At 38.5% G+C, this 11,962-nt stretch overlaps 2 protein-coding genes across 9 annotated transcripts; both read left to right on the top strand.

Annotated features, from left to right (window-relative positions):
- Window positions 1-282: 282 nt before the first annotated feature.
- Window positions 283-4,959, top strand: gjb1a (gap junction protein beta 1a). Of its 3 annotated transcripts, XM_008427520.3 has the most exons (3): window positions 476-966; window positions 1,216-1,274; window positions 3,633-4,959. In XM_008427520.3, the coding sequence occupies exon 3, from the start codon at window positions 3,647-3,649 to the stop codon at window positions 4,367-4,369; it is 723 nt and encodes a 240-aa protein (XP_008425742.1). In that variant the 5' UTR covers window positions 476-966; window positions 1,216-1,274; window positions 3,633-3,646; the 3' UTR covers window positions 4,370-4,959. The 3 variants fall into 3 exon arrangements, with proteins under 3 accessions (XP_008425741.1, XP_008425740.1, XP_008425742.1); XM_008427519.2 differs by lacking the exons at window positions 476-966; window positions 1,216-1,274 and adding an exon at window positions 283-425; XM_008427518.3 differs by lacking the exon at window positions 1,216-1,274 and having other exon boundaries at window positions 475-966.
- A 207-nt stretch (window positions 4,960-5,166) lies between these two features.
- Window positions 5,167-11,631, top strand: LOC103475712 (gap junction alpha-3 protein-like). Of its 6 annotated transcripts, none has more exons than XM_081615592.1 (3): window positions 6,753-7,063; window positions 7,304-7,445; window positions 9,262-11,631. In XM_081615592.1, the coding sequence occupies exon 3, from the start codon at window positions 9,288-9,290 to the stop codon at window positions 10,356-10,358; it is 1,071 nt and encodes a 356-aa protein (XP_081471718.1). In that variant the 5' UTR covers window positions 6,753-7,063; window positions 7,304-7,445; window positions 9,262-9,287; the 3' UTR covers window positions 10,359-11,631. The 6 variants fall into 6 exon arrangements, with proteins under 6 accessions (XP_008425746.2, XP_081471718.1, XP_008425744.2 ...); XM_008427522.2 differs by having other exon boundaries at window positions 6,754-7,063; window positions 9,250-11,631; XM_008427524.2 differs by lacking the exons at window positions 6,753-7,063; window positions 7,304-7,445 and adding an exon at window positions 5,167-5,831 and having other exon boundaries at window positions 9,250-11,631.
- The last annotated feature ends 331 nt before the right edge of the window (window positions 11,632-11,962 follow it).

The raw sequence follows: 11,962 nt of genomic DNA, 5'->3' as shown, positions 1-11,962 counted from the left end.
TAAAATAATAACGAGCCACTGTTTTCTTATCTTTTGGTTTCGTGACTCAGTTCTACTTTTGACCTTTCATCTTTTACTCCATATTGCGTCAAAAAACATCCTCCATGTACTCTCTCCAACACAGCACAATGAGGACAGGAGGACAGACAGCGGTCCCCCACTCAGATTCTTGTGCAGAAATGAAAACGTTTCATCTGGACTCTGAGGCCGTTTGTTTTGTCCTTGTAAATGGGGCCATTGTATGCAAAATCCTTGAATAGAGGCATATGACCTTCTCAGTGCAGGGCAGTGGCTAGTGTGAGCGAAATCATTAGCAATGCAAAGTCATGGTGCTCTGATACTCGTATACACGGTCACAGACTGAAAAAAAAAATCTGCTTACACAAATGTTTCTGGATGAATTTGATTCAAAACCGCAGCTGACGGTAAGCTCGTCTAATTTTTTTTTTGTGTGTTTCACAGTTGGCTGTCAAATTCTTAGAGAGGCATTCAGCATTTTCAGTCGGTTTATTGTATTCTGTCGTGTCACATAAACTAGATTGAAACTGAAATCGAATGCGGTTGTATGAAAACTAGTCTGTTTCGAAATACATTTCATATGTTTTATGTAAAAACATCAACCGAGACTTGAGTGACAAATAAGGTATTTATTTATTTGGAAAACCTTTTGGTTTTTTCAGTTTTCAACAAACTTTATAAATTATCTTAAGGCTTTCAGTTGTTGTAACCGAAGGTGCCCTGTTACACTGGGCACAGGTGCCCACCCTGCATCATGACGTCTTGTTAACATGTGTCACATGACGCATGATGCCGGGCGTCTGTGTTGCTCTTAAGTGAGCGGCCGACTTCACAGAGGGGACAGAGAGGTTTCCTCCCTCCTCTGGATCCACATCCATGCCAAACCAGCAGGTCAACTTTTGTTCTCCACACTGCCTCCTATGCCTCTGACACCTCCAGCGGAGCCTGGTAACAACTCTGACATTCATACCTGGGCTGGGGTTTGATGCATTTTATGAGGAATGACTGATGAGCAGACTATATGAATTTAAATCCTGAAATTCTTTTAGAGAAAACATTGTGATCGGTTGAAGTTAATTTTGCTGTACAATACCGATTAACGCTTAAGTTGTAGCTTTTAACTGAAGGTGCATGTTTGTTTATGAGTCTGTTTTTTAATGGCACATTCCTATTCCCTAAATCCTTCTGACATCGTAGCACGGTTATCCTTGAAGGGTCAAAACGGGGTCTGGCGCCTAGCGACTAGCGATCATCAGGTGAGAGGCAGGGTCGCCATCCCACCGCAGAATATTTATTAAAATAAATTTATGATGTCAAAACACCTTTAAAACCTGCATTTTATTTATGTATTTATTTATTTTCATTTATAGCCAAATGAAACAGCTTAAAAAGAACCCAGAACAACTTAAATTAGAAATGCCGGATTGGCATTGAAAATGGTTTGAAACATACCATATTTTAAGATTTTATGCAAACTTACTTATTCGGTCTTCTTTACAGCGCCTGTCTGATTTAAAACACAACCCTGTTGTCATCTAGAAAATTTCTAATATTTTTTTACATTTTATTTAGAAATGGACCTAAATATACAGCAAATATCAATGTTTTAAGTGATCAATTATAGAAGATTGAAATTGTGATGTAAAACGAGCAAATGTGTTTGTTTTACATCACTTTTTCTCTGGAATTCAGGATTTAATCCGTCTTTGTTTAGGTAATAAAAAAAAAGTGTCGACAGATTCAATAATGAGGGCACCATCGAACAGCGAACGCTCCAAATAAAAATCAAATTCAGTAACCGTTCATAGGATCTCAAATGTATTTCTTTTTGAGATTATTTTCAGATTTGCTTGTGGAAAAATCTATAATTGTTTATAATTCTAAACAAATTTGTATCTCCTAAAATTTTCAACTTGAAAATGTCATTAAAAGAGAAAAAACATCAACAATAATTATACAATACAATAATTATCTGATTATAGTAACATTGCAATTACAAGAAACTTTTCGTTATTGGTACTAAATTACACAACCCTGAGGTCAGCGTGTATAACAGGTTTTAAAGGGTCGGTGTCCCACCGGCTTCAGATGTGTCTCTACTCCAATACAGCTCCTTCAAATGATCCAACAGCCTCTTTGACATGTCATTATGTTCTGCAGAGGCTTGCTGCTTAACTATCATTGGATGTAGATGAGTTGAACCAGGGACTTGAACTGAAACGTGCAGGACGCTGGTCCATGAAGACTGACTTTGAACACCACTCAGCCACCATTAACCAATAAAACAAAAGGTTAAGTTGAGTTTAACCTACAAAATTACAGGCAATGCAAACAATTTATATACATTTATGAGGCTAATTTTAAGCAATAATTCATTGCAAAAATTCTCTTGTGAAATTTATTAAATTCTGACAATTGTTTTAAATGCACTTGTTTTTCTAAGTTAGTTCAATTTTCATTGGTACAACCTCTGGGGGAAAAAAAATAATAGTTTGCAATTAAGATTACCAAAACAGTAAAAAAAAAAAAAAAAAAAAAAAACTTTAAATATTTTTAAAGTAAAAATGCATTTTTACTTTAAAATCCACAACTACCTCGATGTTAAAGGTATTAGCAATAGCAGAATCGCTAAACTAATCATAGCTTGCTCCAACCCATCTCAAATTATCCAGCATACAAACCTCATGTAATACAAGTCCAGTTACAGTTTTTAACTTTTTCTACAAAGGTTTCATTCTCTTTTTGCTGCTTGTTTTTGACGCATATTCTGTGCAGAACCCTGTTGCTGTGATGAGACAAAGAAATAAAGTGTGGTGCTGTGGGAGAGACATGTGAAGACTTACAGGGATGTCTGTCCTTGAATTTTTGTGAAGTATGAAACGTCCTTGCTGCATTAATTTTTTGTTTTCACAGAGTAGAAGTACAAAGCTGTCTGTTGTTGGGAAGTATGCATCGGCCTTAAATTTATTTAAGTAGGAATTACGTGAAAAATTTTTTTAGATTAGCTATTTGCTGAGCATTATATCTACAAACATGAGTAAAATCAAATTAATAAAAAGCTGCACTTCAAAAAAAACTTTTATTTTGAAAAACGTGCTGAAGAGAAGTTAGTTTCATTACACAGTGTGACATTTAGTTTCACATAATGAAAAAAAAACACAATAAAATTCATATTTTATCTGCATTTAACTTTTCTACAATTTTTTTTTTCTCTGAGATGCTTTGATGTTTATTCCAATGTTGTCTATTCACTTGTTGCTTTTTTCCTTTTTAAAATACATGTCATAAAAATTTTACTGAAAACATTTATTTGCCTTTTTTCCATGATCTTATTACTTCTCCAGTTCGTCTCCATTCTGTTATGGTTAAAATAATGTTTCTTAGTCATCTCCAACTACGCTCATTTGCAGTCCTGTGGTTCTGTGAGTGGGTGTGATTTTATGAACGTGGATCATCAGAAGTTGGTGGTTTCATCAAATGTTTACATTTTAATTGCTTGTTTTTGTGTCTATGCTGACAAAAATACATATTTTTGAGTTGTTTTTCACAGATGCTTTTCATTTGTTGACCTTTTGCTATGCTTTTTTTTTTTTTTTTCATTATTATTGCTACAGACCCGGAACCAAAAATGAACTGGGCATCTTTTTATGCAGTGGTTAGCGGCGTTAACAGACACTCCACTGGCATCGGCCGCATCTGGCTCTCTGTCTTGTTCATATTCCGCATCCTGGTCCTGGTGGTTGCGGCTGAGACCGTGTGGGGCGACGAGAAGTCCGGCTTCACTTGCAACACCCAGCAGCCTGGCTGCAACAGTGTCTGCTATGACCACTTCTTCCCCATCTCCCACATCCGCCTGTGGGCCCTCCAGCTCATCCTGGTTTCCACCCCGGCCCTGCTGGTGGCCATGCACGTGGCCCACCGCCGGCACGTCGACAAAAGGCTCTACAAACTGTCGGGGCGAACCAATCCCAAAGACCTGGAGCAGATCAAGACCCAGAAGATGAAAATCACAGGGGCTCTGTGGTGGACTTACGTCATCAGCCTGTTGTTCCGTATTGTCTTTGAGGTCATTTTTATGTTTCTGTTCTACATGATTTATCCTGGTTACAAGATGATCCGGCTGGTGAAGTGTGACTCGTACCCGTGCCCCAACACGGTGGACTGTTTTGTTTCGAGGCCCACGGAGAAAACGGTCTTCACCGTCTTCATGCTGGCCGTGTCTGGGGTTTGTATCCTGCTCAACATTGCAGAAGTGGCATTCCTGGTAGGGAAAGCCTGCGGTAAGCATCTGCACAGTGCTGGAGACTCGACTATGGGAGCTTGGATACAACATAAACTTCGTTCCTTCTAAACAATGCACAGATAGTTTAACACTGGTGAGAATTAAAGGAATAGTTTCGTTAGAAACATCTGGTTTCAGCCACAGAGAGGGAAATTTAGACAATTTATTGTGCCAGCAATTCAAGAGTTCACAAATATTCTGTCACAAATAATAATAATAATAATAATTAACTGTTGCATTGCAAAGATGTCCCTGCATCACGGTCGGTATCATTATTAACGTTATTTAATGTTATTTATTACATTTTTTATTGGAATCTGTATTAATTTTAATAGGGAAAATATCTGACTATGACTTGAACATAACATGTTAAGAATTACACCTTTTGTGGTGAAGAAAAGTAATGATTTTAACCATTGTTTGCACTAAAGTGACTTTCAATGCTGATCACATTTCTGAATTAAGGAAGCAAAAGGTAAAAATGAGAAGAAAAGCACTTGAATAGCAAAATGTTTGCTCTGATGTTTATTGCTGACTGCTAAACCCAGAATTCAAATGTAATGTTTCCTTTTGTTTATTTTGTTGTTGTTTTCTTTTTTGTAGTGGTGTCATCACTGGCCAAGCACAACAGAATAAATTCAAAGTGTGTACTTGTGTTATTACACTGGCCGGAAGTTTTTTATTTTTCTTCTTCTAGCAACCTCAAAGAAATGTTTCTGAGATTGTGTTGTGCGCAACTGAGATAAATTACAATGTAAAGTCAATGAGTCGATTTCACATTTTAGTAACAAATCGTAGCATCTGTGAACATCACTAACTCTTTTCAACCACTGACTCTACATTTGATTGAGTTCTGGACTTTGACTGGGCCATTTGAACATCTAAACAGCTTCAGCTGCACGTTTAGGCTCACTGGATTGTGAACCTTTGCCTGAGTCTCAAGTCTTTATCAAGTTGTCTAACAGGATCGTCCTAAAAATGTCAAGAGTCCTTAATACCTTCATAAAGCAATTAAAGTAGCTATCATCTGGATTTTTTCAGTTTAAATAAGTGAAGTGTATTTTCTCCCTAAATAAAGTTGTAATACCAAATTTAACCAGAGGGTATCAGTCTTCCCAAAGTTAAAACTGATCTGTGCTCCTTTCAGCTGCAACCAGATCCATACAGAGAAGAGAAAGAGGAAACCCTGAATGAAACTTTAACACATTTAGCAACTTCTTCACCGAGTTTAGGCAGCTCCCATGTTGCCACCTGTGAGCAAGCGTCTCGGTTTGCTGTCGTCTTCATAATTAGCTGAGTCCAGGGTCCTGAGGTTATCAATAGCCGCCCCATGTAAGGGGGTCAGTGTGTGTGTGTGTCACAATGAGTGACCCTGAGGACAGCTGGGTCTGGAAAGGTGGCGCTTATCTTTTTATGGAACATGCCAAAACCTCCCCATCTATTAGGTCCGTATTAATGAGAAACACTGAAGCAGGATTCTACAAGTAGAAGCAAAAAATCACCCTATAAAGCAGAAGACCTAATTAAACAGGTAAAAAAAAAAAGTAAATCAGCTTTTGCAGTAATGACATACTTTCTTATTGGGATCTGACCCTTTTGGTTGAAAGTTGTTAAATCGGCTACGGTTAAAGTTAATCTGACTTTTTGAAGGCTAATGACAAGCTGAAGAAAAAATCTAATTACAACTGCTGCCAAGCAAAGGTTTTTATTATCCTAAACCATTATATAAACCATTTTTGTATTAAAAGTTATTCAATAGCTCAACCAAACAGAATCGCACATCTATAAATCCTAAGTTAAATTATGCAAATGTTTTCATTATTTAATCCTGACAGCATGATGTTGTCACCACTGTGTTTTTTTTTATGTGTTAATGGGGGATTTGCAATGTTTCCTTTGCATGTAGCTAAGCCAAAAGCTTTGGTTTTGGTGTGTTTTTCATGTGTTTAGTGTATTTAGTTTTAATCCCAGCTCTGGTACAAACCTCTCCACAACTTCATCTGTGACACATCCAGGGGACACGTTGATCTTCATTATGATGATTACCAAATTTTTGAGCCCTTAACTGAAAACATGCATTTAATACTGAGAATAAATTCAATGCAGATGGACTCTCTCTGCTAATAAGGTGACTTTTAAAGCCTTGCATTTCCCTTGGTTTTTAATTAAAAGAATGAGAATAAAAGAAACAGAATATTCCATACACATTACATTTATGCTCTCCTGATACAATAAAATAAAGCTTGTGGCTGTAGCGTGACAAAACTGTGGAAAAAATGTACATCATAATACGATTGCAAGGCAATATAACTGTGAAAGCAACTCCGCTCAACTGAAATATTTACTTTCTAAATTCTCAGACTGAATTTCTTGATAAGTTCTTGAGTCTGAAGCTGCAACACAAAGTCATGGGGGGTTCATGTCGCTAGAAGATTAGCATTGCAGCCACTCCCCACACCATGAATTATATTTAGAGCTCACCAACACGTCAACTTATCTGCATCCTCACTGGACTCTTCAGCTGCCTCTCGGTTCAAAAGAAAAATCTCAGACTTTTCAACAAATTGGAAACGTTTCATCTGGTTTAGCTGCGGCTCCGCTTCTGAACAAGCAATTTGGGGAAGTTGCAATAAAACCAGGCAGTTCCACACACTGCTCGGTGAAAACTAGGTTATCTTTGTGCTCCGGTTTCCTCTGAAGTTGCCCCACTGTGAGGTGACGAGACCCAGTCAGCTGAAGACTGAGGGAAATGAACATTATCAGGTAGGTCTTTCTTCAAGTAGACAGATAGGAGCATGTTATACTTTATCAAACACCTGTATGATCTCTGAAAACATAGAATTTACAATGACTACAGGCTGACAGCAGTCCAGGTTAAACAGCGTGGCTGGGTTCTTGTGAATACCGATTCCACAGTTCTGTATTTTGAACAGATACTCAAATCTCCATATGTTTCCTGATATGTTCACTTTTAAATGACAACTGCAACTATTTTTAAAACAGCATGCGTGGTTTGGTTGGACACGCTGTCACAAGATCCCCGGCAAGCCCAGCAGTCTCACCGAGACGGCTCGCTTCAGGAATCACACAGTCCAGGACGTTCCTACTAGCAGACATTAAGGACACCACACCAAGAAAAACAAAGGTTGACTTCATGAGAGATCAGTATCTAATCATGAAGATACAGATCCTTACAATAGATGCAAAAGATATAATACATTTTCTGAAGTATTATAGTAGAGAACATTAATTATAAAGAATCTAGTAATTACACAAAATTGTCAGGATTTGAGTTCCCTGTGAGTCCTTGTGTCGTCCTGTCTGCTCCCTTATTGTTTCCCAGGTGTGTCTTGTCTATTTGATTACCCTCCGTGTTTTTACGCCCACCCAGGGGCGGAGATATGGCGGCAACCTAGGGGGGCCAGGCTGAGAGGCAAAATATGACTTAAAAAATTCAATTCTGTATCACGTCTGATGAGAGCTGGAGACGGTGGGCCTTCTCATGCTGAGTACATGCTGCCCCAGTCATTGTTGACTCATGGTTGCTAAAAACTTTACAAGACCGACTGATTTTAGTGACATAGTTTGTGTAAAATATTGAATAAAGTGTTGTGCTTACATGACTGTCTTTATTTTCATTCTTACATTTAACTTTATGACATACAAATTCACCAGTCGATCGCCGATATTGTCTCCAAGTGTATTCTGGGTAAAACACGTCACCAACCATCCAGAACGTCATCACCACTCAGCTACTTAGGAAGTTTGATGGACTCAGTATGACATAGTCGCTCACCATGGTGCCGAAGCTTTTAAGTCCCGCTGTTGCGGGTATTAGTATTTTATAAAATCATGTTTTCATGAGCTTTGTTATTTTGGTTATAAAGGGCCCGGTCATTAGCCCCGCCCCCCGGCCCGACGCCGACTTGCTCCGCCATCGAGCCCACCTGTTGTCTCTGTCCCTCGTCAGATCCTTGTCTATTGTCGAGTGTCGTTGTCAAAGTAAGTCGCATCGTCGTTCTTATGTCCAAGTCGTCACAGAAGAACTGTCACGTCCTGCGTCTGCTTCAGCTCTCGGTGTGCAGCCTCTCTATTTTTGATCAGTTGCTACCAGTAATTAGCCTTAGCTTTTGCTTGACTGTGCTGCCCGCTCAATGTGGACTGTCTGAGCTAATAATTCGTCATTAAATCACCATTCATCTTCATCACCCTGGGTCTCACCACCACACATCACAACTCATGACAAAAATTTATTTTATCTATATTTCAGATGTGTGTTCTTTATATTGCTTAGAAGAACAACAGGAGTATTCAGGAAAAACAGAAGATCATTTGACAATTCAGAGTAGTTTATCAGCACAGATAAAATCTAAATTCCCACAGATTGAGAAAAGAAACGTTTCTAAGTGTTTTTGGTATGGCAGCTGATGCTTTTGCAGAAATGGTTGAACCTTGTTGTAGGACACAGGTTAGTTTTCTGTGGTCATTCTGAAGCTACTGTCCTGCCCCCACCTGTTTCCACAAAGTGTGTCAAGGTATGAAAAAAATTAGCAACGTAGACATTTATGCAAGACAAGAGGGAGTGGAGTATATGTTTATGTACACTTTAAAGAAAAACGTAAAATTCTGTTAACCACAGCTGCCAGTATTTTACCATAAATTGGAGAAGTTTTTTTTTTCTTTATCTTTTTTTTAATATAGTATACTACTTACTGGCTAGAACCAAGATTGTTTCAACAACTGGCAGTAGCTTTAAAATGCTCTAGACTTGGTAAAACAAGGGTTTTTAGAGTTACTTACCAGCTGAAATCACCTACAACGGCCCAAATTGTTGAAAATTGAGTTGAACTCAGAATTAATTTTCATTATTTTTAAGTCAGAGGTTTCTTGTCTTTTACTGAACAATATTTATTTTACTAATTGCAAATGAATTTTCCTAATTCTTGCAGGTTTGTTCCCAGGCTTTGTTGATCATTCGTGAGCCTCCATGGCGGACTGGAACTTCTTGGGGAAGCTGCTGGAGAGTGCCCAGTTTCACTCAACCGTGGTGGGCAAGGTCTGGCTCACGGTGCTGTTCATCTTCCGCATCCTGGTGCTCGGAGCCGCTGCTGAGAAAGTGTGGGGAGATGAGCAATCCGGCTTTACATGCGACACCAAGCAGCCCGGTTGCCAAAACGTCTGCTACGACAAGACCTTCCCCATATCTCACACCCGCTTCTGGGTGATGCAGATCATCTTCGTCTCCACGCCTACTCTTATTTATCTGGGTCACATCCTTCACCTGGTCCGCATGGAGGAAAAGGAGAAGTTGAAACTCAAGGACCTCGCCATAAAGAATGAAAAACAACAAGACCTAATTAGCAATAAGGCCGGAAAGGCCTCCATTAAGGACGACCAGGGCCATGTGCGTCTGCATGGTGCTCTTCTGCGGACGTATGTCTTCAACATCATCTTCAAGACTCTCTTCGAAGTGGCATTCATCGTAGCTCAGTACTTCCTGTATGGGTTTGAGCTGAAGCCGATGTACACCTGTGACCGCTGGCCCTGCCCAAATGTGGTGAACTGCTACATCTCTCGACCTACAGAGAAGACGGTCTTCATCCTTTTCATGCTAGCAGTAGCTGCATTGTCCCTGCTGCTAAATTTGGTGGAAATATACCATTTAGGTTTCAAAAAATGCCACCAAGGTCTTCGCTACAGAAGGTCAAAGTTGGAAAGGGAAGCTCCCAAGGCCTTAAGTGAGGGGGTGATACCTTTCGTTCCAAACTACACCTACTTTACAGGTCACTCTACAGTGGCTGAGCCCTTTCCTGCAAACTCAAAGTACAGTACAGCAGAGCCAAACTCTGCTTACAGCCCCTACAACAGCAAAGTAGTCTACAAGCAGAACAGAGACAACATGGCTGTAGAGAAAAAAGGCAGATCAGACGGAGACGAAGCAGAGAAGACAAAAACATCCGGTCCTGTTACCCATACTCCTGTGGAAAACCAGCGTAGAAACAGTCAGTCCAGCAAGCACAGCAACAACAAGGGCAGGTTGGACGACCTGAAGATCTGAGAACTTCATGTTTCCACCCAAGACTCAGGGACTACAGGAAAAACCCATCACAGGATGTGATGCATCTTAGACATCTGTTAGCTCCAGAGAGGCTGGACTGAGCCACTCAATACGACAGAATTTCAGAACAGAAGTATTGGGATGAATTTTGAAGGTTTGAGAGTTTACAGGCAATATCAATAATCTTTGACAAAGTAGACAGAAAGAAAAAAATCTTTTTTTAATTGATTGCATTTACCACTTTGATCAATGAAATATTGACAATGATATGAATAATTGTGTGTTGTAATTGTAAACTTCAGGGATCTCTTTAAGATGTTTCATTTCTGCATTACCTACTGACTGTAATCCTCAGATGCACGGAGAAACAATATATTGTTTTCAACAGGTTAATTTGCACTGTTATGGCATGATGAATGTATGAACTGTTATTGTTGGAGATTTTCCTGATATGTTTATAATACTGACAAGTTTTAACGTAAAATTAAGACTGAGAGTTTTAACAGCAAAACTACATGCTACAATATAAAATGACTATTACACTGTAACATTTTTAAGAAGCCATGGTGCTGTTTGTTTACAACTGTAATAGTTTATTGTGTAATTTTTTTGGTTTGAATGGTTGCTATCTTTTTGTTTTGGAACAAATTTTTTGTTATTTTTGTGTAAATTTGATTAGTTCTGCAATATTTTGCCTTGGGTAGGTAGAATGGTAGCTACTGCAGTTGAATTCTCTGTTTGTTTACAATGGTAGGGCTTTTCGTCACGGAGTACCGCATTTGCCTTTTTAAATAAAAAGTTCCTAGAGAAGATTCAAAAGTATCCAAATATAAGGACAAAGTAGATAAGTTGGTCAACAGTGGTTTTCTCATTTCAGGCTGCTTACCCCCCATGTTTATCCCACAATTGTCTTTTGCCCACTTTGGAGGAATTTTCCAAAATACAGTATGTATGCTTTCAGCAGGGTTAATTACATTTAAGAAGATTTTTCAGCTGCTTAGATTAATAATATATTTTGTGCCAAAAATACCTTTGGCCAAATATAGCGCCATTGATTTTATTTTTTTGAGCGCATCAAATGTTTTTTTTGTTGTTGTTTTTTTATCAAAGTCTTGTTAAAATTAAACCCTATTACAAAAACATTGCATGCAGATGTCTTAAATTTCAAAAGTACATACCTCTGAACTAGCAGTTCATGTTATTTGATTGTATTTGTTTTGGACTTAGAGAATTATGCCTATGATACTTTGAAAAATAAATGGTTGTCAAAGGAGTTTATGGATTTTTGTAAGTTTTTTTTTTTTAAAACAAAAGGTGTGAAGTCTTTATTCTGATTGTACATTACTTCAACACTGATTCAAATGGCATTTGAAGGATGTGATTGCAAAGGTGGGGCAGATGTCCTGATTGCGTCATAGGCAATCTGTCTCCACTGTGTCATTTGCTCCTAAAAGGCCAGTTTAATGGCGTCTACAAAAAAGATGATTATGTTATCAATCATAAAATTAAATCCTGCAATACATGTATGAGAACCTTTGATCAGAGCTGAATATTAAAACTAGTTTTTAGGACTTTGTACAATGAGTACATTAAAGAAGTTGTAA

Source organism: Poecilia reticulata, chromosome 14, assembly GCF_904066995.2.
Source record: "Poecilia reticulata chromosome 14, P_reticulata-male-v2, whole genome shotgun sequence".
In the NCBI taxonomy this organism is placed as follows: Eukaryota; Metazoa; Chordata; class Actinopteri; order Cyprinodontiformes; family Poeciliidae; genus Poecilia; species Poecilia reticulata.
Note: the sequence above shows the minus strand (reverse complement) of the source record. Positions and strands in the feature narration are given on the sequence as shown.

What these genes read in the sequence shown, in the direction of transcription:
- gjb1a (XM_008427518.3), top strand. Translation starts at nt 939, where the DNA reads ATGCCTCTGACACCTCCAGCGGAGCCTG. An exon ending in GACACCTCCAGCGGAGCCTG is followed by an intron (nt 967 to 3,632) that starts GTAACAACTCTG and finishes TTATTGCTACAG; the next exon opens with ACCCGGAACCAAAAATGAAC.
- LOC103475712 (XM_008427524.2), top strand. Translation starts at nt 9,288, where the DNA reads ATGGCGGACTGGAACTTCTTGGGGAAGCTGCTGGAGAGTGCCCAGTTT.